At 59.5% G+C, this 22,234-nt stretch overlaps 2 protein-coding genes across 2 annotated transcripts; one reads left to right on the forward strand and one right to left on the reverse strand.

Moving 5' to 3' along the window:
• Positions 1-348: 348 nt before the first annotated feature.
• GCDH (glutaryl-CoA dehydrogenase) lies at positions 349-11,066 on the reverse strand. Its single transcript, XM_075902376.1, has 12 exons — positions 10,860-11,066; positions 10,180-10,298; positions 9,820-9,855; positions 9,156-9,299; positions 8,523-8,585; positions 7,604-7,774; positions 5,195-5,324; positions 4,608-4,824; positions 3,875-3,978; positions 2,916-3,041; positions 2,338-2,498; positions 349-1,394 (listed from the first exon to the last, which is right to left on the reverse strand). Exons 2-12 carry the CDS (start codon positions 10,280-10,282, stop codon positions 1,321-1,323), a joined length of 1,329 nt encoding a protein of 442 aa, XP_075758491.1. The 5' UTR covers positions 10,283-10,298; positions 10,860-11,066; the 3' UTR covers positions 349-1,320.
• A 5,051-nt stretch (positions 11,067-16,117) lies between these two features.
• On the forward strand, positions 16,118-20,771 carry KLF1 (KLF transcription factor 1). The gene is made up of 3 exons (XM_006111864.4): positions 16,118-16,372; positions 17,473-18,304; positions 18,775-20,771. Exons 1-3 carry the CDS (start codon positions 16,286-16,288, stop codon positions 18,948-18,950), a joined length of 1,095 nt encoding a protein of 364 aa, XP_006111926.2. The 5' UTR covers positions 16,118-16,285; the 3' UTR covers positions 18,951-20,771.
• The last annotated feature ends 1,463 nt before the right edge of the window (positions 20,772-22,234 follow it).

Consider the following 22,234-nt stretch of genomic DNA (forward strand, 5'->3'; position numbering starts at 1 on the left):
TTAAAATCCTTCTGTCTTGGTGAATGTGGGAGCATTTATGGCAAGTTACTAAACATCTTGGTCTGCACTCAGCCCCCCTGCAACTGCTCAGACTTCACCACTCACCTCCAAGACCTACAGAGAGGTCACACCCATCTTCCCAAGTCAAGAAAGTGACCGTTGAGTGAAGGGCTGCATGAAATTTGAACGCAGCCTATTGCGGGTCATTTTTTTCTGTTTTGCAACTGCCTGAGGAACTGTCCACCAAGTGTTAACAGTCTGTGCCCCACTTTACACTGTTCAGCAGTCTAATTCTATCCAGCAAAGAGCTGCAGGCTGTACAAACTAGCCACCCCAAACAGAAAAAGATACAGTATATTCTAAAATTTATTCATGTAATTATCCGAAGGGATATGAGATTAACTGGGGGCTCCTGTGAAAGAGGAATTTTGGTAATAGAAATGCAGAGTGGGTCTTCTGTAGGTTTTACAGCAGGGAAAACTATGGCACATAGTTGCCTGCCGTGGGCCAGTGGCAGAGCAAGGAATTTAACCCCATTCTGACCCCCAGCCTGCACAGTGGAGAGCATTGCTTCACCTCGGTGACAATGTTTCTCTCAGCAGCTACACAGGGCAGATGTCCATTTGGCATGGCCCGGGACCTGACTGTGTGTGAAGATTCAGGTTTTTCAGATACAACCCAGCTTTGTAAAGAGAAGGGATTTCTCCCAGCATGCTCTATTGCATCAAGTCAGATAATTCTGAGAAACAAGTTAGCCAAACTTGGACATCCAGTGAAAGGAGAGAGGAACCACGGCTGAGAGAGACTGGATTCCCCTTGTGTTGAGACAGACAGCCTTTCCCACACAACTCCAGAATTTACACTCAAGGAGAAAGCAAGCAAGACAGCTCCATGCACCAAGCAGCCAATCCAGCATCACAAATCCACTGACTTTTGTTACGTGACAGTCCACTGCACAGAAGTTTCACTCATGTCACTGTCTTCTAACCCCCTACAATACAAATGCACAACTGGTGAAGACAGATGGTCTATTACTGGGCCTGTCTCTTCGATCCATTACTGCAAGCAGAGCAGAAGACGACCTTCTCCCACATTCTTGAATTTGAAAACCAGCTAGCTGATTCGGGAGCGAGTTGTAGTGAACGTTAAGTAAGAATCCAGGAGTCAACCTGAAGAGCTACACTCAGATCCTGTGTCACAGCAGCAGCCCCTGGATTGTGACTTCAACTTGAGGAATAAAATTATACAACACAGTCATTCTTCCAATGTAGTAAAATTAAGGCTGTTGTGGAGGTGATTGGTGCCTCCTCCCTGCTGGATTTATTTGCCAACAGTGAAAGACTGAAGTCCAGTGATTGCTCTGCCCAGGATGAGCGCATGGATGTCATGCGTGCCTGCAGGGCAAAGAGAAACAGGAATAAAGATCTCACTGCGTGACCTTCAGGATAATGGGAAATCATGATACACAGGCTGTGGTTCAGTGCCAGGAAACGGCAGCTCTAGAGCTGCCACAGTCAGATTTTGGCTCCTTTGTTGGTTTACCTCATAACTGCCAGGAGTGAATGTGGATCCCTGTGTCAGGGAACAGACCCCACACCTTTCCCCCCCCCCCCCCCCAGCAGTGCTTTTGTAGCACGAAACCCAGGCGACTAGAAATGGTAAACTGAAAACTAGTGAAAGAGGAACTAATACAAGGCCTTGGCTATGTGAGAAAATACACCATTTCAGCCATGCCAGTCAAGTTAAAGTGGTACAACCACCATTCCCCGTGTGACACAGCTGTAGTGGTGTAACTCATCAGTGTAGTTCCTAACCTATGGGAAATGGAATAGTCCATACCCATAAAAAGCAGCCTTATTCCCCTTGTGTCAAGGCCTCACTCGGGTTGTACTTGTGCAACTACATCTGTAAATGAAAGTCTCCTCTGGCCCCGACAAACACCAGTGCCTGCAGATAGATCAGGTGTAAGTCAGAGGGATGAACATGAGCCAAGATTATCCCTCAGACAGCAGCTGGGGGTTGCTTCCCTCGGAAGGTGACGAGAGGCTATATCAGCGACGAGCAAAGCAAATCACCAAAATGCAGCCAGCTCTGGAAAACATTGCAGCATACTGCAATGGCAAATGAGACAGCAGGGCAGGAAGTGAAGGCCCCATGCAGCGCAGGGACACTGGATTGGAGGGGAGAAGCTCTTCACTGAGGCCTGCCATGCTCCCTGAAGCACAGCACCCCCCTAGCATCCCACTCTCTAACCATACTCCAAAGGAGGTGGGAAGTCCCAAGACTCTCCCTGGCATTTGATACAAGGGAGTGTGTGGGGGAAGGGGGCAGATTTACCTTCATAGGTGTTCACGGCCTCCAGGTTCATGACGTGCCGGATGACATGGTATTCGTCGGCGATGCCATTGCCTCCCAGCATGTCCCGGGCCTGGCGGGCAATATCCAGCGCTTTGCCGCAGGAGTTCCGCTTCAGCATGGAGATCGCCTCGGGGGCGGCCCTGCAGCGACAGCAGTGATCACTGGGACTGAGGCGGAAGGACGAGGCCCTGGTGGACCCAGGGTTTGTGCCACGTTGGCACCAAGCAGAGACCCAGCACCCTTGTTTCGCACTGGGCAAACCTAGCAGCTGAGTCAAGGGGAATGGCTGATTTCTAATCTACTCATGTAGGCTGGATCCAAACTAGTGCTCCTACAAGTGGCCCATCCCCATCTGCATGAGCCAGCCTAACTTGGCGCTGAAATTGGAGCCAGTGCACCCTAGAAGGAAAACACACTGCGCCCCCAGTCCCCTCACCTGAGCTGGATCAAAGCCAGTGCACTCCGGAAGGGTAAGGCCCCGGATCCCATACCCCAGACTTGGGCTAGACCAACCCCTAGCTTTTCAGTCTGATTAGTTTTGAAAGGCAGGTACATACTTGTCTTCATCCTTTAATCTCCCCAGCTGCAGGCAGGCCTGTAAGCCAATGGTGATCTCAGTGAGCATATCAGCCAGCTTCTTCTGGACCAGCTGGTTCCGAGCCAGTGGCACCCCAAACTGTATCCTAGGGGAGGACAACTTAGTCAGGAAACCAAGGAGCAACAGTCACTTAAACCTCCTGGGGCAGATCCACCTCTGGTGACTGCCTTCACTTGGGATGGGGCATTGTAATAGATGTAGTAAAGTAGCATCCAAAAGCCCCACCCCAAATCCCAGAGCTATCCTTACCCAAACACAGAAAATGCAGTTGTGCAAGGCACCCCAAAATCTGGGGTATCACTGAGTCTTAATGTCCACCTCCCCTCCCCCCTCTTATTCCTGGTCTAACCCCACTGTGCTGGGCGCTGCCTAGACAGAGTGAGAGAGGCTCACACAGTGGGAGGGGAAACCAGCGAAGCAGAGTTCCATTGGACACTCTACAACAGAAAGTTCTTCACAGAGCTAAACAGCTTCACGTGCCCCATGTAATCGGGTAGTGATTGGACAGGACAGAGCTAACAAGCCCCATGGGAGCCCTTCACTGCTGGACTCGGCTGTGTTCTCTCACAGCTAACTGCTGGCTTTCACCCCCGTGGGCTAGGGAAGGGGGCCAGGAGGCTGGGAGGGGACTGGAGTCTAGTTGGTTAGTTAGAGCAAGTGGGGTGGGATGTTGGGGCACCAGGAGTCAGGACTCCTGGGTCCCCTTCCCGGCTGGCTCTGCTACGGAGCCACTGCACAACCTTGGTTGAGTCACTTCATGTCTCTCCCTCAGTTTCCCCTCCTGCCAAGGACCCTCCCCTGGGTGCCATCAGGTCTGAGTTGATCAGTGCCTTTAAAAAGGAGGCAGACAGGGATCCTACATAGGGCTTCCACCCACTCCAGGCGCAGAGTTCTCCCCCTCCCCCACCTGGTCATTACCTGTCCAAGACATACTGCCTGGCTGTCTCCAAGCAGAATTCAGCAGCTCCGAGCGCCCCCCAGGCTATGCCATACCTGGCGTTGTTTAGACAGCCAAACGGACCCTGGCAGGACACAAGACAGTGCCTTGATCATTAACCTCCAGGCAATATTGCCAAACGAGCACATGCCCTCCGCTTCCACCAGCCCCCTGTATAAACAGGTCCATGGGTTGCTGGCTTCTGCGCCATTGCCTCTCTCTGCCCAGAGGGATTTGGGTCCCCATTTCTAGGGGCAAGCCAACTGGCATCAATCATCACTGGGAAGGACTGAGCTGTTCAACCGTGGATCCCTGGATGGTGGAGGCGGTTTTATACAGCACTCTCTTACCCCCTGCTGAGGCCCAGCCCAGCAACAGCTGCTTTCATCAACCGCACAGCAACCACGCTCGAGGCAGGAAGTGAAGAATGAAGGTCTCATTTTGGGAAGCTGAAGGGGGGGCAGGTCTGGCCAGGACACCTGGATTAGCCCGGCTTGTTTTAAAAGCCATTCCCCTGCAGTACAGTGCCCCTAGCACTCCACTGGAGTCAGCAGTGGCTCAATGGGGAAAGTGCCCTCTGCAAGCCCCTGCTCCCGACAGCAGCTGGAGTCTCTCCTCCAGCTCCAGCCGGTGACCCCAGCCATCCCTGCTTAGCCTGCGAGATCAAGGAGGACCCAAGAATCGGCTGCAGGGGGAAGAGGAGGCTGGACTTACCATGAGCCCAGAGACATGTGGCAGCAGGTTCTCCTCAGGCACCTCCACGTCCTCCATCAGGATCATGCCGGTGGTGGAGGCCCGCAGGGAGAACTTGCCTTCGATCTTGGGTGTCGACAGGCCCTTCATTCCCCTCTCCAGGAGGAAGCCCCGGATCCTCCCGTCCTCACACACGGCCCACACCACACAGACATCCGCCAGAGGGGAGTTGGTGATCCTGAGAGGAGACGTGGGACCCAGCTCATCTCAGAGCCCCCCCCCCCCCCCAAGGAGGCAGGATGGTACCAGCCAAACAGAGTGAACAAGGCACCGAGGGGCACGAAGCATCAACCAGCAACGCGGTAGCAGAGCCAGGGATAAAACCCAGGCGTCCTGGCTCCCAGCCCTCCTCCCTGGAGAGGCCCAGGATTGGCTGAGCCATGGGCCGAGGTTATCAGGGTGCAGCAGTTGGGAGGCTCGCCAGGTTCTGGGGCCCACAGTGGATCTGGTCTCGGGGCAGGTGGTGGAGATGAACCAAGGGCTTGGAGTGCGGGTGGCTGCCGAGGGCCACGAGCAGGGCTAGTTGCTAGAACCAGGTTCTGTCTCACCAGGTCTTGGAGCCGTTGAGCACGTAGGTCTTGCTGGCTGGGTGGTAGCGAGCCCTGGTCTCCATGCCCCCAGGGTCACTGCCATGGTTGGGCTCCGTCAGTCCAAAGCAGCCCAGCAGCTCCCCTGTGGCTGAGGACAATGAAGGGTAGTGGGCTTGGGCAGGAGCCACTGACCTGACCTTCACACCCCAGGTCCCAGCCCCCATTCCCACCAGTTCCCATCCCCACCCTGTCCCAGGACACCTTCCCCCCACAGCCTGACTGTCCCTCCCTCACCTCCCATCCCTGCATCCTCATCCCCAGGGCTCGACAAATTATGGAAAACCCTACTCGCCAGACAAAAAAGGGACTCGCCACCCTCCCCCCTCCAAAAAAAAGTTTTTTAATGGCATAAATTCCTAATAAGAAAGAACAGTAATTACTAATACGTTCTTAATAAATATCACCCAAGTTATTAATAAATATCTTATAAACTTCTGCCTTTTCCCTCTGCTGCCAGGTCTCCTCCCCTTGCTCCATCAGCTTCCCCGGTGCCTGCTGCCCCCAAGCCCTCACCCTCCTCTGCTGTCCTGACTCCTGCCCTTCTCGCTGCCCTCAGCCTTCCTGAGACTTGCCTCCCTCCGCCAGCCCTTCTCTCCTCGCTGTGCCCACTCCTCCAGTAGCCCCACTCTGATCAAGTGAGCTACCCCTCCTCATCCCCTCTCCTAACGCCTCCCTCTACACACCTGCCCTGTCTCTCTCCTCTGGTGCTGGTCCCTCCCCTGCAGGTGTCTGCCCTTCTGATTCACCCCCAGAATCTCCTGGCACCTGCACCCTCCTGGTGCCTCCCCCTTCCCTCACTGCCCCTGCCCCCTTTTTCCCTGATACCCACCCCCTCAGCACCCTCTTCCCCCATTCCCCTCATGCCCCTGTGCCCTCACATGCCTTGCTCCATGCCCACCCCTTCTTTCAAGTCTTCTCCCAGCACCTCCCCCTCCTCCCTCTAGCCCCCAGTGCCCTTACCTTCTCCTCTCCCAGCATCACCCTGTCCCCCCCCTCCCACTGACACCTCCCCTCCTGCCCTTTTCCTCATTGTCTGCACTTGGCCCCTTGGGATTTGTCTCTCCTGCACTCCTGTCCCTTGGTGCCTTCTCCTTTCTTCTTCTTCTGACCTCCTCCCTTCTCCTCCCCTCAGCACAAGCCCCTTCCCCATATTTTCCCCCTCCCCTCCCCACAGCCCAGCCCAGCCGCTTCCCCTCCCCCAGGGCCATGCAAAACATTCCCCCCCCCCCTTTTTTTTGTTGTCCTTTACACATTTGCATTTTGCAATGGTTTTTTTTTTGGTTTGTTTTAATTTTTGTCCCAGCATTTTAGCCCTATAAATAGCAAATAGCATTTTCATTCATTTTTTTCCATAAAGGCAAAGGCGCTTCAAGTGAACTCCCCTTTTCATGCACTGCTGGGTCAGAGCAGCCTTTTCCTTGCCCTGTCCAGCCCCCCACTATGGACAAGCACCCTTCACTCCCAACCCACAGGAGAAACAGGGTGCAGGGACAGCACAGAGCCAGAGGGGTGCAGGGAACAGTGGGGGGGAGGGGCGGGGGGGCGCAGGGAACAGGAGGCACAGAGGCAGAGGGACACAGGGATCAGGGGAGCAGTGTGTGTGGTGGAGGCATGGGGAATAGGATGCAGGGAATGGGAGGGGCAGAGGGATCAGGGTCTAGGGGCAGTGCAGGGAATGGGCGACACAGAGCTGGGGGGAGGGAGAGCAGGGATCAGGGGGTGTCGGGTGCAAGGGCAGCGCAGAGCCAGAGGGCGAGCAGGGGATCCAGGCTGCAGGGGCGGTGTGGTGAATGGGTGGCGGGAGCAGCGAGCCAGGCAGTTGGCAGGGAGCGGTCTCTTGCTGGCGAGGGGTTGGGGCCATGGCAGAACTGGAGCCAGTGGGGCAGGGCCTGGCTCCGCCACGCGCCGCAGCCAGCTGCTGGAGACATGCAGCCAGAGCCGAGCTACTGTGGCCCTTTAAAATCGGCGGGGCCACGTCACGGAGCATTGTCGCAGTTCCCCCTCCCTGGCAGCGCTCTGCTCCTCCGCCGGCTGGCGGATTGGATGGGGTCATGCCGCTCGTAGTGTGGGCTTCGGCCAGCCCGTTTCAACGGCCCACCAGGCCAGTCCACCACGGGTGAGCAGGCGAGTGTATTTGTCGAGCCCTGCTCATCCCAATGGACCCTGTGCTGCAAGGGCCCAGCCCTGGGCTACCCGTCCCGCTCCCAGCAGCCCTTCCCCCTCCTGCCAACCCCGTTCCGTCCAGGTGACCCAGCAGAGCTGGCCAGACAGCAGGGGGCCGGCTACCAGCGCTGGGGCCAGCAGCCTCCCACGTGGATGCACACTCTGCTCTAGCCAGCGAGAGCCCCAGCTCTGCCACTCACTCACCCAGACGGGGCAGGTACTTCTGCTTCTGCTGCTCCGTGCCGTAGGCGTTGATGGGGTGCATCACCAGGGACGACTGGACGCTCAGGACTGAACGGTAGCTGCTGTCCACGCGCTCGATCTCCCGAGCCAGCAGCCCGTAGGCCACATACGTGGTGCCGGCACAGCCATAACCTGAGGCGGGTGCAGAACGTGGATGGAACACGATCATCAGCACCAGTGGTCCAGACTCTGCCCCAGAACCCCTCCCCACCCCAGGAGAGCTGGGAAGCGGCTTTCCTCAGCACACCCCACCCTGAGCACCAAGGGCTGGCGGGGGCTCCTGCGTCCACCCTGCAGGGCTGAGAGGCGCCAGTGAAGGGCACCGTGTGCGCGGGGGGGGTAGTTCATGGGCACCTGCTGCCTTCCCAAACAGAGCCACGGGCTGCATCGCCTGGGCACAAGGCCACAGGGCTAGAGAACGAGCCCCTAGGAACGCGAGGGGGGGGGGGGATTCAGCACGGCTGTGTGGCCCTTTCCTGGACCCCCAGGGCTGGTGCAATTCCTCCCCACAGGGCAGGAGATGTTGTGCCTCCCACAGCCACAAGGCATGGGGCAGAGGTGGATGAGGCCAAGCCAGGAGGGGGCATGACTGGAGGGGCAAGTCAAAGAAGTGGGGCAGAGACTAGCCCAGAGGGGGCGTGGCTGGAGAAAGTCAGAGGGAAGGGGTGTGTGGCCACTACATAGCCCCAAGTGCACATGGTGCCCTCTGGCAGGCTGCTGCTGTCCCTCACACCCGGTGAGATCCCTCCCCCCGACATGCCAGCCCTTCCCTCCACGGTCCTCAAAATCAGATCCACACCTTGCCCTGGCCAGTGACCTTCTCAGTGGGAGACCGGGCAGCAGCACTGCCGGAGGGGAATCCCTCCCAGGGCCAGCTCACCTTTGATGGTGGATCCCAGGACTCCCAGCTCCCCCAGCTCCGACACGATGTCCCGGTGAAAGACTGGAAGGAGACAAGAGTGTCTGTGAGTCAAAGGGCAGAGCGGCCTCTCCCCTTCCCCAGCGAGTGCCAGCCACTCAGCCCAACTGGCTCTCCCCGTAGCAGCGCACGATCCCTGCAGTGCATTAAACCTGCAATCCCCTCCCCCAAATGCATTGGATTCAGGCCTCTGAGGGGCACCACAGACCTACGGGCAGCTTCCAGTCCCAATGGGTAAACCTGGAGTCGCACCCTGATTGCGATGGGCTCCGGGCCAGATTCTGACCTGGGTTCCCCAGAGTCACCCACTGACTTTAAAAGAAGAACAGTCAGAAGAACAGCAGAATCTGGGTCTGGAAGTCACCCCCAGGCACCTCCGGTTTGCATGCAGCCATGGCACAGCGCCACCTGGTAGGGGCATCTCTGGGACGGGTGGGTCTGCGCACAGAGCAGACGCAATCAGATGGCGCAGGATGCTGTGCCATCACCCTGCTAGCACTGCAGCCAGCCTCTCAACCCCAGCCAGCTTCCTGGGGTGGAGGCACAGACTTTTGGAACAGCCAGGTTCTATTCCCGGCGGTGGCTTTCAGGCACCTTCATTCCGATTGGCCATGACAATTCGTGGCATCAGCTTCTCCTGGCAGTAGGTGCGGAAGGAATCCCGGATCATGATCTCCTCCTGGGTCAGCTGCTTCTCCAGCTGCAGGGGATCACGCCAGTCAAACTGGGCTCTGGGGGCTGGAGGAAGACAGCCAGAGCTGGATACACACCTAACAGGTCAACCCCTCCCCTGCCCCACCCACTGGGAGAAGAGGGGAAGTGCCTGGCCAGATACCTCATCTGCTCAAGCCAGAGGCAGGTCACAAACAGGAACATTACTCCCAAAAGTCAAGAGTGATGGGTATCACACTGGGGAGGGGAGCCCAGGGTTGGAGCAGCAGGTCAGGTCTGGGGGGCATTGTCAGAGCTGGGGGGGGATAGCAGGGTGAGGAGTAAGAGGCCGTTGTGCATGGAATCATTCATTAAAGTGGATTCCTGCCCAGCCCTCACTGGGATTTAAGTGTTAATGTGCACCTAGTTCAATCCAAAACCCCTGATCTGCAGGCCCTGGGAACCCCTCGTTTTAAACCTCCCCCAGCGCTCCCTTCTGGCTAGTGCACTTCCTGCTGCTGGATTTGTAAAGACGCTCCGATCCTGTTGTCTTCAGTTTCTGCAGCTGTCCCAGGGGAAACAAGCCCTTTCTCATCGGGGCGGTTACCTTTCAGGGTCTTCTCTTGGGGTTTCGTTTCCTTTTCTGGAAAAGCAGACAAGAAGCCAGGCAGGTGGGTTATTTTATCCCTGCTCTGCTGAGGACGCGAGAGTGCAAACCAAGAATCACTGGCCCTGTGCCACGCTGGAGGAATCCCCTTGGAGGTTCTTGGCCCTGCAGAGTTACTGCTAGGGATGCCGAGGTGGGGCTGTGACAGACTCTGATCCTCCATGGAAGGGGGTCCATGGTGGACGGGGCACGTACTCCCCCCAGGGCTCCAGTCCCTCCCCCTTGTTTTTTTAAAATAACATTCATTCCAGGGGGCCTTGCTCAGGGGCGTTGGGAGAGGCTGCACCTGCTTCTACTCACCCTTCTGTGCTGCGGCAGTGCCCTGGGGCCGGATGGCACCTACCCCCGCCATGCGGCAGCGGCTGCATCTTAGCAGCCGGGTCGTGGTGAGTCTCAGAGCCATCTGGGTCTGCTACTAGCTGGGAAGGGAAAGGAGAGAGGCTGCTTAGGGCAACTGATAAATCAGTCACACCGGGGAGCTAGACCAGATCCTTTAAGCCCATCTCCGGAGGGGTCACTTGGATGTTGTCATGTGATTCCGTCTACACGATCAGGACGGCTATTTAATTACATCCCACAGCCGTGCCAAGGGGTAGGAATTGCCCAAACCCCCTGGTTCTCTGAGCCAAGCCCCACCACTAGTGCACAGTGAACCCTAGTGGTTAGAGCAGAGGGCTGGGAGCCAGGACTCCTGAGTTCTACCCACAGCTCTGGAAGGGGAATGGGGGTTAGGGGTGGGGGGCACGGTGGTGTAAACTGTTGTGCAGTCAAGCCTGGCACTGAGGCTGCGCTGCCAGCTCCCCAGACCCCTCTCCCACTCCAGCTGCCGGCAAAGGGAGGAGACCCAGGTAGCACCCAGCACCGGGGGGGGGACCAGACCTACCCCAAGGTTGAACAATGCGCCCCAGGGGGCCCCCGCCAGTTGCATTCAGACAGGGGGGGATTGTCCCTGACTCCCTCCCCCGCACAACTCAACTCACCTGGAGCAGGGGGCGGTTCTGTAACTGTCCAAGGAGCAACAAAGTAGCCCTGCGGCGTGACGTCAGCAGGAGGGGGCGGGGCGGGGCGACATCTTGAGTGTGGCGGAAGAGGAGAGCGAGATTAACCCCTTGGTGTCCCTCTGGCTCCCCCTCGAGGGAGAGGGGAGGCGAGCCACACACAGCTACCGCGGGGCGAGCCAATATTGCGCGCAGCAGACGGCGTCGTGCGCGCTTGCCCGTGCTGCATAGCAGAGGGGACTCATAGGGGACTCCAGTGCAGGCTGCAGGCAACCCGGGGGGGGGGGAATCATCCGCGTGTCCAGCAAATTGCAATTCTGCGGGCCTGCCACGGGAGCTGCGTGCAACTCCACGGCGCGTGCAGCGCAGCCTTTGCAAACACGCAGGGGAGAAATGCCTGGCTGCAACCGTGCCCATGCAACCCCTGGGCCAGGCAGAATCTGCAAACGCGGGAGGGGGGGAGGACTCGCGCATGCCTGCCACATCCGCCCCGCCCGCTTGCAACAGCCGCTTGCCCCGAGGGGTGCGCGCTGCATGTGTGTGCAACATCTGCGGGCTGCCAACAGCCGCTTGCAACCGCTGGAGCGCAGGGCCTGCTGCCTGCGGAGCAGAGATTTGGGGTCACAAACCAGGGGGAAGCGCTGAGCGGGGCTGAGGGAGGGAGCCAAGGGGTGGGGGCGTGACTGACAAGCCTCCATCCCTGATTGGCCGCCGAGAGGGGGCGTGCGAAGGATGTTGCACAAGGGGAAACGCGGGGGAGGCCGACCACGTGGGGCAAAACCAGCCCCTCTCTCAGCGTGCGCTACCCCCCCGCAGGGCGGGGTTTGGCCAGCAGGGGGCAGCACTGACCATGGGTTGCTGCCCCCCCACGGCCTGGCCGCCAGCCCCTTTGAGATGCTTGTGCTGGGTAGGAGCAAAGCAGGACAAAAGGGTGGGGAGTGGGTTAGGGTGCCCCTCACTCCCGACCTGCAGCCCCAGCCCTGGGCTCCCCCCATCCCACAGAGCTCCGACAATGCAGCTTGAGGAAGGGGCCCGGGAGGCTCCTGGGGTGGGAGAGGAGAGTTGTGGAATCCTGGGATCTGTTCTCGCCTCTGCCACTGACTCGCTGGTGACCTTGGGCACGTCATGTTGCCACTCCGTGCCTCAGTTTCCCTGAGAGTGCCGGGAAGACGTTTGGCCATGGAAGCCCCAAGGGGGGGGGGGGAGTGACCCTGGGTCTCCGCCTCTGACTGTGGGGGGAAGAGGCGTTTCTCAGAAAAACCCTTGAGGTTAGAATGTGGAAAGTGCAACCGAACCCACTTCCTCAAATTGCTGGGGGCAGGTGTGGGGAGAGACAGAGGATGCGAGGAGCCCAATGAGGTGAAAAGGTCCCTGTGTCGTGATGTCACCAGCAGGGCAGGTCATGCCCTACCCCACCCCAGCCCTCTCCTTATTGATTTACTACTAGCAGGCTTACCTGGCGTGCTCAGGTCCTTGACTCCGTTCCGTTTGGCTTTTTGGACAATACAGTGAAAATGTCCAGGCTTCATTTCAATCCTTGCTGGGGGGTGAGGCTGGGGAGGAAGGGTTTGGTAGGGAGGCTGCCCCCGGGGAGTGAGGACAACCCCGGCCGTCTCTCACCGCAGCAGCTGGGGGCCAGGTGAGAAGTGCCTCTCCGTGGCTGCTGCAGCTCCTGCAGGCACAGCCCGGTGGGGTAGGTCCAGGGTGCAGGATGCAGCAAACTGCGCACTTTCCCCATGGCTCCCTAATCAAGGGGAACAGCTGGTAATGTTCCTGGACGAATGGGGGTGGGGGGCTGCAGCCGCCCCTTCCCTCCCTAAAGGGCTCCTGGGGGGTGGGAGGCTTGTGGCTGGGGCAGCCCTGTGGGAGGGGGGGGGTGCCCCCTGCTAGCCCCTTTCAGCTGCCATCTCTTTTTGGTATGGTTTGATGAGAAGCAATCCCCTTCCAGGCACATCCCATTGTCCTGGCACAACCAAACCCGGGCCCTGCTTTGAGTTATAAGAGGAAGCCACATCCCAAATTTGGTGGTCCCAGCCCTTGCCATTTAGGAGGCATTCAGACAGACTCACAGGCGGACAGACAAACTCTCTCAAATATATAGTAGGTCTGTGTAATGGACCCCATCGTGCTGGGCACTGCCCAGTCCCTGACCGAGATCAGCGCCTCCTTGTGCCAGGAGCTGCCCAGACGGAGTGAGTGACAGTCCTTGCCCCAAAGAGCTCAAAGTCTAAACAGACAGAAGGTGGGAGGGGAAACTGAGGCACTGTGGGGGAGGGGACTTGCTCAGGCTCATGCAGCACACTGGGGACAGAGCAGGGAATAGAACAGGTGTGTGAGGCTAGGGCGGAGCCCTCGTGCCAGTGCAACCCCCTTTTTAAAAGATCCTTTAACTCTTTTTTGCACCCAATTTCCAAGAATCCAGTTCTCCTGCTGGGTCAGAGGCCCTTGTGCAGGGTCGCCCCTTCCGGCTGCGGGGAGGCGGGGGCCCACCTGAGTTCTGATGCAGAGAGGTATGGGCAGGCGAGAGCTGCCGCCTCAGTTCTTGAATGCAGAGGGGCAAGGCTACTTTAATGCCAGGGGCTCTTGACCTGTGTCTAGGGCCCAGTTCTCAATGTCACCGCGAGAGGAAACTCTGCCTGAGTCAGCAGAGAGCCTAAGCCCATTGCCCCCAGCATGGGGAGCTGCCCCATAGCAATTCAGAGTGACATTAACTCTCAGCCCCATTAACTCTGGGGGCCTTGTGTGTGGGCAGGAGGGGGAGAGACAAAGAGTTGTCTCACAAGCAGAGACAGCTTGACTGCTTAGGGAAATATGGGGGATCCCACTGCTGACACCAATGCCTCTCAGGGATGGGGATGGTGAGGTGAGGTGAGGTCAGAGAGAAGCTGGGTTCCTCTGGGGCACAGGGAGATATGCTGGCGGCTGTGTAAGGGGAGTTCTCCCTACCATGCCCCACCTTCACTCTGAGAGCATCCAGAAGTTCACAGGGAGGGCTGGCCCCAAGGGCCACATGGTCTGTGCTTGGCCGGGGTCATGCCCTGGGTGGGGATAGGACTGTCACGAGGCTTATTGTGGCAGCAGGGACCTACGCCACAGGAGCCATAACTGGCCGGATTTGGGGAACAAATCGCTTCCCCTTTTCTACCCACTTGGCCTCTGGCAGGCCTGTATGTACAGGGGGCACATACCAGTGGCCCCTCGCTCCCGACCCGCAGCCCCTGCCAGTGCCCCTCACTCTTGCCCCAGCAGCCTCCATCAGCCCAGAGCAGGGTTCTATTCCTGGCCCTGCTCTGACTTGCTGGGAGATCTCAGGTTTGGTTTTTGCCTCTGCATCATGGGGATAAGGGCCCCGACCTTTCCCCAGCTTGTGGTGGGGCCTGGGAGGCTGGGCCCTGGTAGCGTATCCCGTGTGCAGAGTTCCAGCTGCCAAGCCTCTGATCTCCCTCCTCCCCCCCACTCCTCCATCCGTGCTAATCAGGGCTTGCACATGGCCTGGTGCGACAGGAGCTGCTGATCAGGGCCCCGCAGCCCCTAACCGCCAGCAGCCCCGAGAGCTGTGCAGAGCTGGGAACTGTTAGGGGTCAGAGCAGCCGGGGGGGAGGGGAACCTGCTCCCTACCTCAGTCCAGCTGTCGGCCTGAGGCTGTGAACCCCCACTCCCTTGGGAGGCTGCAGGCTCTGTGGCCTGGACCCCGTGGGGCAGGGGGAGAGACACCAGGGCTTCTGGGAAGAGAGTGAGGCTGGGGGTGGGCAGAGGGGAGGGGGGATTCCCATTGTATGTTGTTCCCCCAGCACCTGGCAGTCCCTGGGCAGGTCCAAAGCCGGCACCAGACTCCCAGAGGGCAACGTGCTCCTGGCTTGGGGGCTCAGGATTTGGCTGCAAGGGGGCAATGAAGCAGGCCCCCACCCAGCCCTGTCCCCACCCCAGCTTTGGTGTGCCCCTCAATCCCGATCTGCAGCCCCCTTCACTCCCTCACCCAGCAGGTCCTGCCTTCCCCGGCTCAGATGGAACGTTTCCCGGGGCTTTATCTGGAGCTGGGTATCAGAGCAGGACAGGCGGCTTCTGGGGCTGCCTGATAAAGCCCAGGTGGATGGTGATCTATGACCCTGCGCTTCCCCGAAAGCAGCTGGATGGGCTTCTGGAAAGGAGAGTTTGTCTCAGCAAGGCCAGTGGGGCTACGGGACGTGGCACCACCAGGGAGCGGGAGGGATTAAACAGCCGCTTGAGTCGGTGAGGAGCGGAACCTGGCAGCTCTAACCACTAGTCCTCACTTTTAGTGCTGGGGATAGAACCCAGGGTCCTGGCTCCCAGCCCCCTTCTCCTACCACAAGATTGTCTCCCCCTTCCATCGTTGGGGTCAGGAGGGTGGGGTTCCCTAACTCTTGTTTTGTTTCTCAGGAAATTCTCAGCATTTCTGGTTCCTCGTTTGCTTTGATGAAATTCAAAAGGGGCTGAGGCCGGAAGAGAGAAAATAGATGTGGTATAAAAATCAAGGGCAGGCCGGGTGGGGGTAGAGAGAGGAAAGGGACTCTTGGGTTGCAACTTGGCTCTGGGAGGGGAGTGAGGTCTAGTGATTGGAGCAAAGGGGACTGGGAGCCAGGATACCCGGGTTCTCTCCCCAGCTCTGTCCTAATTCACTGTAGGGTCTGTTCTGGGCCTTGTTTTACCTGCTATAACACACCCATTAGCCCCCGTTGCTTCCCCGCCCCTTGGGCTGTGCCTCACCTCACACCTGTAAGCTGGGACTCTGGTAGCTGGGCCTGTGTCTGCACTGCCCATTTCACAGGAGGTAAAACTGAGGCACAAAGGAAGGGGTAGGATTAGTATGGTTCCCTGCCCCTCCCCCTGCTCTACCCACTAGCTGCCCCCATCCCAGTGGGAGTCATTCTCCTCCAATAGTCATAGCAGCCCTGGCTACTGATGGGCCCTACAAGAGGCACCTGGGGCTGATTCTAATTGATACCTAGAGCTGGGGGGGATGGGGGATGGCGGCTCTACCCCTTTATAAATCAGGGATGGTGCCTGGGAGGTGTGAGTGGGGGAAGGGCAGCTGCTGGGTGCTTTGAGATCCCCGGATGGGGGGGGGGGGGGTTGATCATTTCTCAGCTCTGAGCCACCTGGCTGGGACCATCCCCACCTTGAGTGAAATTAACCAAGCCCCCAGCTGGCACCGCCCCCACCTGATGGGCCACACCCCTCATTCTGATTGGCCCAAAGGCTCCCCCTTATCACCTTGGCCAGCCAATGAGAAGGAGGAGGGAAAGAGGGAAATGTAGTGTGGAAGCCAGGAGCCAGATGCTGGGGGCTGGAGCGGAGGGACGCACGTGAGGGGCTGGAGCGGAGGCTGAGCCCCCCCCAGCCCTAGGGCTGTAATTCTTCCACCCACCCCCATTGGGGTCTGACTGGCCATGGCCTTTGCTGACCCCGTCCTGCCCTCCATCAGCAGCCTGGCTGGCTTCTGCCACTTCCAGGAGAAGCAGTCTGAGATTCTCAAGGTAAGAGGGGCTGGGGGAGGGGGCTGTAAGCTGCCCCCACTCCTGAGCTCTGCTGGTCTTCTCCCCTGTGTGGGGCTTGCCCCCCTTGGGTGGGAGGGGTGTGGGCCTGGGTGGGAGGCTGCTCCTTTCCTACCTCCCTGGGTGGGCAGGTGCGGCTGGGCTGCCCGCTAGAAGTGGCTGCACAGAACACAGGTTGTGTTCTTGGGGGCAGGGATGTTTGGAGCCTCTGTTGGTCAAGGCAGGGAAGGGCTTTGGGGGGAGACCTGTTCCTACCCCCCCACTCTGTAGGAAGTGGAGTCCTGCTCTGAGCTCATCAGGGCCCTGGGGGGAAGCAGGGGGCACCTGGCTGCTGGAAGGGGGGGTGGGGACCCCATTTCTGAAGTCCTGCCAAACCCCTGTGTGTGGGGCTCCTGGGGGGCAGGCTGCCTGGGTTCTGTTGCTCCCTCTCAGGAGGGGGAATCCCAGAGTTCACCTTAAAGGAGCTTCCAGCTACTGGTGCCCCTCGATCCCTGCAGGGTACCCCCAGCCTGGGACTCCCTCCCCACCTCTGCTCTGTCTAGTCCCTGGGTCTTAGCTGAGCCTCTGACCTGGGTGTCTCTTGAGCCCAGTGGGGCAGGGCTCAGAGCAGCCCAACTTGCTTCACTTGTGAGCTGCCCCTGGAGGGGGGCCCTGCACGGGAGCCCCAGCCTGGTGCGCGTTCTCCTCCGGGCTCTGCTGAGCGGCTGGATCAGCCCCGTCCCTGTGCGCTGCCAGGCGCTGGTGCGGGGGCTCGATAACTGGTTCCCTTATCTCTGGGCCCCAGCGGGGGGGCACCGTTGGACCCAGTCCCATGGCGGAGGGATGGGGTCTGGGATCAGGGGCGGCTTGTGGTCAGCCGGGGTTTCACTGAATAAACTGAAATAGGGCTGGGACGGGGACAAGACGTGCTTGGCGGAAGTGCGCTGGGCATGGACCCAGGTGTCCTGGGGCCCGGGCTCTAACCACTCGACCCCACTGCCCTCCCGGAGCTGGCGGTGAGCCCAGATGTCCTGGCTCTAACCACTAGTCCCTTCTCCGCATGTTTCCGTTGGCCTGATGGCGCCTGTGGATCTTCTCCCCAGTGGTGGAAGGGGGAAGATGCTCCAGACCCCCCAGCGTCCCGCCCCTTGGACCTGCCCCAGCCCTACGGCTCCCTGCAGCTCAAGCAAGAGGATGAGGAATCCTGCTGGGACCTGGACTTCCTGCTCCGAAACTTCCCCAGCGCGGAGCCGGGGGGCCCCAGCCCAGGTGGGGGGTTCGAGCCTGGCTCAGGACCGTGTCAGCCAGAGGCCTACAAGGGGCCCAGCCTGGGCGAGTACGTGGCAGGGGATGGGCTCCCTGGCCCCACCAGCCTGGTCGCCGAGCTCCTGGCAGAGGACCAACCCCTGGGCTGCCTCTCGGGGCCTCCTGGCTATGCTCGGGGACAGGAGAAGGGGGGAGCAGGCAGCTTTGGGGAGCACCTCCCCACCTTCCCCTCCAGGCCGGACTGTGGGACGCAGCCACATGGCGGGTACGGGCAGCCTGGGCCTGTAGCCCTGCGGCACTGCTACCAGCTGACATGCGGGGGCTACACCCCACCAGCCCCTGCTCTGCTGGCCCGGGGCACCCCCTACTGCCAGCTGCCCCCCTATGGCCTGGGGGGTGGCTACCAGGCTGTCTGCCACAGCCAGTATCAGGCCCGATTCCAGCTCTACCGCAGTGACCCGGCTCATCTGCCCTCCCCGGCGCCCGCGGGCTACCTCAGCCTCCTGGCACCGCCCGCCCCACCACCCGGGCAGCTCGCGGCCAAGCCCAAGCGGAGCCGCAAGGCCTGGGCTCACAAGCGCCCTTCCAGCCACACCTGCAGCCACCCCAGCTGCGGCAAGACCTACACCAAGAGCTCCCACCTCAAGGCCCATCTTCGCACCCACACAGGTGAGGGAGTAGGGTGGCTTGGCCTGGGGGTACTGTGGGGTAGTAGGGGGAGTAGTGGGGGTTGGGGAGGGCTCTGTGCTGTGCAGGGTCAAATGCAGGGGTTTGGGGGGTGCAGGAGTGGCAGAGGGCTGTGAGGAGTGGGGGTTGTGGGAGGCAGGGGAGCTCGGAGGAGGATGTGGCAGGACCCGGCTGGGGGTATCATGATGCAGGAATTGCTGGCTAAGACCAGAAAGGTCCTGACTGTTCTGGGTTGTGCAGAAGCCTCTGACTCTGTCCATCCTGGGGCTCTCCCCAGGATAAGGAAGCCATCCCTTCCTGCCCTAAACCTGTCCTAGGGTTGCTGCACGGCTGCTGAACAGCCCCTGTGCTCCTCCCCAGAGGCGGCTGCATTTCCCTGCTGGGTCCTGGTGCGGGGTGGCTGCCTGAGATGGTGGGGTGGGCGAGGCTGATGCTCCCTCCGGTCCCGGCAGGCGAGAAGCCGTACCACTGCACCTGGGAGGGCTGCGGCTGGAAGTTTGCCCGCTCTGACGAGCTGACGCGCCATTTCCGCAAGCACACTGGGCAGCGCCCGTTCCAGTGCCGCCTGTGCCAACGCGCCTTCTCCCGCTCTGACCACCTGGCCCTGCACATGAAGAGGCACCTGTAGCGGCCGGGGCCCTCCGCTGCCCGGGCCGTGGACTGGAGCTGCCCCTGTGCTGTGACCTGCGGCTGCAGTGGGGGCTTGGGGCCTGCTGGGGCACTGGCTGGCAGCAGAATGGGGGGAGGTGGCGTTTGGGCTGCCAATGGACCTGGGGCAGGTATCTGAGTGCCCTCACTAAGGACACTAGGGTGCTCTGCGGGCTGGGGGGATGGGAGGGTAGTGGATGCATGGACCTGGGTGGGGTGGGAGAAGGGGAGGGGGGGGGAGACTGGTTGATCCTAGATCTTCCGCTTTGGCCTTGGCCGGCCCTCATTGTGCACTGCCAGATGTTCCCCTGCTGTGAGCCCCTCCCTCCCCCCGGGCCACCTGGAGACCCTTCCTGAGGGAATCCTAATGCTTGATAACCTGGCCTCTCACCAGCAATGCCTAGAACCTGCCCTATGCCCCCTGCTCTCCTGGGCCACCTGCAACCACTGCCCTGGTCTCTTCTCTCCCCCGGCTCTTCTGGGGCACCTAGAACCTGCCCCTCTCGAGGTCCCTCCCTGCAACCCAGCCTGATGAGATGTGGTGGACCCCAACCTGCTAGCAGCTGCCCTTACTCCTGGGGGGGGCTGGGGTTCCATCCTGCAATGGGGCTGAGCAGACAGCCCTGCAGCCCTGACACCAGTGCCCCCTAGTGGCAGTTGAGGCAGATTCTTTTCTTTCCCCTTCAGGGGGAGGTGCTGCCTCCTTATTAAAGGGTGGGGGGAGGAGAGACTGGGGTTTTCCAACCCGCAGGGGCCACACGTCCAGCAGCTGCCCCTCTAGGCTGCACTGGCTCTGCACTGGACCAGGGCATGGGGGACTGGTTGGGTGGGGGATCGAACTTGGGCTTGGCTCTGACTGACCCCTGGGTGACTAATGATTTAAGTGGTTTTCCAGCTCGATTGAATGCGTTTGTGGGTCTCAGCCCCATTCCCATCCTCCTCCCCCTGTTGCTGTTAAACTGTTATAAACCCCGGGTGGTAGCTGAGCACTTGTTGTGGGGCTGGGCCAGGCCGGATGGAGATGGGTGAGAAGAAGATGAAGTGGCTGCTGACTATTCCCCTTTCACCCAGGTAGCAGCTGAGCCCCACAGCAGAAGAGACAAACTGCAGGAGTAAATTTCTCCTGAGAGTAACTCTGTGGCTTTGGGAGCCTTGTTCTTCTCTCTGGACTTCAGTCCTGGGCTCTGGTCACAGGCACTGGAATTACCTTTCTCATCAGCCTGTTTCTCCTGTGAGTCCTATGCCCTATACTGCTATCACTGAAGGAAGATTCCCTTCACTGTGTCCTTCATGCGGAATGCACACCCCCTTTGTGTTTGCACCTCTCACCCAGGAGAGGCTCTTGGTTCTCCCCTGGCTCTTTGCAAGTGGGACCTGGCCCCCTGAAAAGTCACAGCTGCTGGGGTAACTCAGCTGAAGTATCACACAAGTCCTCATGCAGCCTGGGGCTTCTGGCCAGCTGGGGGCTGCACAGTGAAGGACGGCTCCTGTGCTGGAGAGCTGCCCTCAGTTTCCCCTCCCATCCTGTGTCTTGGAATGTGAGGGGGACTTGTCCCAGCTCAGAGCAGCTGTGGGGCAGAGGGGGGAGGAGGAAGCAGGAGCCCTGACTCCCATTCAGCCAAGCTAGTGCTCAAAGCCCAGGGCCTCAGCGTTAATTTTGTTTAATGATTGTGTCAGGCTGTGTCCTGCCAGCATGAGAGGTCCTGGGCTGTTACAGTCTCCTGGGTGCTACCGTAATGCACCTAATAATCACGTACGTACCCTGGAGTCCTGATCTGCAGGCTCTTGGGGGCTAGACCAACTAATATGCAAGGTAGGTCCCTTCCCAAAGTGGTTTTTACCCTGAACTCTCAAACTGCCATTTTACCTGAAACATCAGAACCCACCCACCCCCAGCTATTCTCCTGCCCCCAGTAGGAGAGATTCTCTGACTACTTGCCAGCAGAGCTGTGAGTTTGAGCCCCAGCGAGCACCGGCTCTCCCTGCTACATTATCCGTGTTTCTTATTTCAATAAAAATCCCCAGGATCTTTCTCTTCTCTCTGACCCCTCCATGAGCTCAGGGGACAGGCAGTACCCGGGAATGGTGACCACTTGAAATCCAAGCCAAGAGTTCATGCACTTATGTGGTTACCCTGTGGAACTACTTGTTACTGGATGGTGCTGAAACCAGACCTTCTGGAAGAGGGCTTTGTAGGTGAGCCAGCCAGCAACCAGCCCCAGGGAGTATAGGTGCTGATGATAGTTTGGGAAGGGTGCTAGAGCTGGAGCTGTGGTCGAGCTGGGGCCACAGTGGAATTCATGGGGGGGGGGGAGATCACCTTCCCGTGCGGCAGAGCCAGGATACTGGGTTAGATGGGCCTTGTGTCTGATCCTGTCTGGCAAGCCCAGTGCCTTGTTTAACTGTGAATGGGGGTTTTCCTAAGCGCTGGGTCTAGCTCTGGGGTGTTCCCCGGCCTTGGTCACCCAGGGGCTCAGCCTGGGGGCCCCCAGGGGCCCTGATCCTGGGATCAAATCCAGTCCCTTTTTACCAGCAAAAACAAGCCCGCTGGGGAGTGGGTAGGGTCACGGCTCCCCCTAGTGATGCGAAGGTGCAGCTGCAGCGCGCGGGGGGGGGGGGGGGATCAGTGAAATTGACAAGAATGGGAGCCAGCAGCCCCTGTCAGGAACGTGGCCTCACCCCAATGACACCGACATGGGCCCTTGGCCACCCGGGAGACGTAAAGATCCTGGAGCAGCAGGGCGCTGACGGTTGTGGGCGCGGACGCTGACAGACAGAGGCCAACGTCAGTGGCCCTGCGTGGACCTAACTCTGCCGAATAGACCAGGGCTCCCATTGCTCCATGGAAGTGGGTTAGCACAGAGCAGGGAAGGGCTGGCTTGGCCCAGGCCGGAAGTGCAGCCATGGCGGGAAGCTGAGGGTAGGGAAAGTGAGGCTGGCAAGGAGGGGGACGGTTACAGTGCAGGGAATTAACCCCTGGGTCGCAGAGGGTGCTGTGGATTCTCTGTCACGGATGCTGGGAACTTGGCTGGTTCCCTGGGGAGCTGCAAGTACAGACAGCGATGAATTCCGGGGCAGCCAATGGCCTGAGTCATGCGGGCGGGCTGCGGAAATCAGCACGAGGGGCTTGGTGGCAGTCGGGGTGGGTGGGGCCCTGAGAGCTCAGCTCAGCCTTAACTATAGTGCCCTGGGCCTGCCCTGCTTAGGAGAGGGGCTACAGACTCGCAAAGAGATTGAGACCCCCCTCAGGCCAGGCGCTGCCCA

This window comes from Pelodiscus sinensis, chromosome 19, assembly GCF_049634645.1.
Source record: "Pelodiscus sinensis isolate JC-2024 chromosome 19, ASM4963464v1, whole genome shotgun sequence".
Taxonomy (NCBI): Eukaryota; Metazoa; Chordata; order Testudines; family Trionychidae; genus Pelodiscus; species Pelodiscus sinensis.

What these genes read in the sequence shown, in the direction of transcription:
- GCDH (XM_075902376.1), bottom strand. Translation starts at nt 10,282, where the DNA reads ATGGCTCTGAGACTCACCACGACCCGGCTGCTAAGATGCAGCCGCTGC. An exon ending in CACTGCCGCAGCACAGAAGG is followed by an intron (nt 9,856 to 10,179) that starts GTGAGTAGAAGC and finishes CTGCTTTTCCAG; the next exon opens with AAAAGGAAACGAAACCCCAA. An exon ending in CTCAACGGCTCCAAGACCTG is followed by an intron (nt 4,825 to 5,194) that starts GTGAGACAGAAC and finishes GTCTCCTCTCAG; the next exon opens with GATCACCAACTCCCCTCTGG.
- KLF1 (XM_006111864.4), top strand. Translation starts at nt 16,286, where the DNA reads ATGGCCTTTGCTGACCCCGTCCTGCCCTCCATCAGCAGCCTGGCTGGC. An exon ending in AGCAGTCTGAGATTCTCAAG is followed by an intron (nt 16,373 to 17,472) that starts GTAAGAGGGGCT and finishes TCTTCTCCCCAG; the next exon opens with TGGTGGAAGGGGGAAGATGC. An exon ending in CCATCTTCGCACCCACACAG is followed by an intron (nt 18,305 to 18,774) that starts GTGAGGGAGTAG and finishes CGGTCCCGGCAG; the next exon opens with GCGAGAAGCCGTACCACTGC.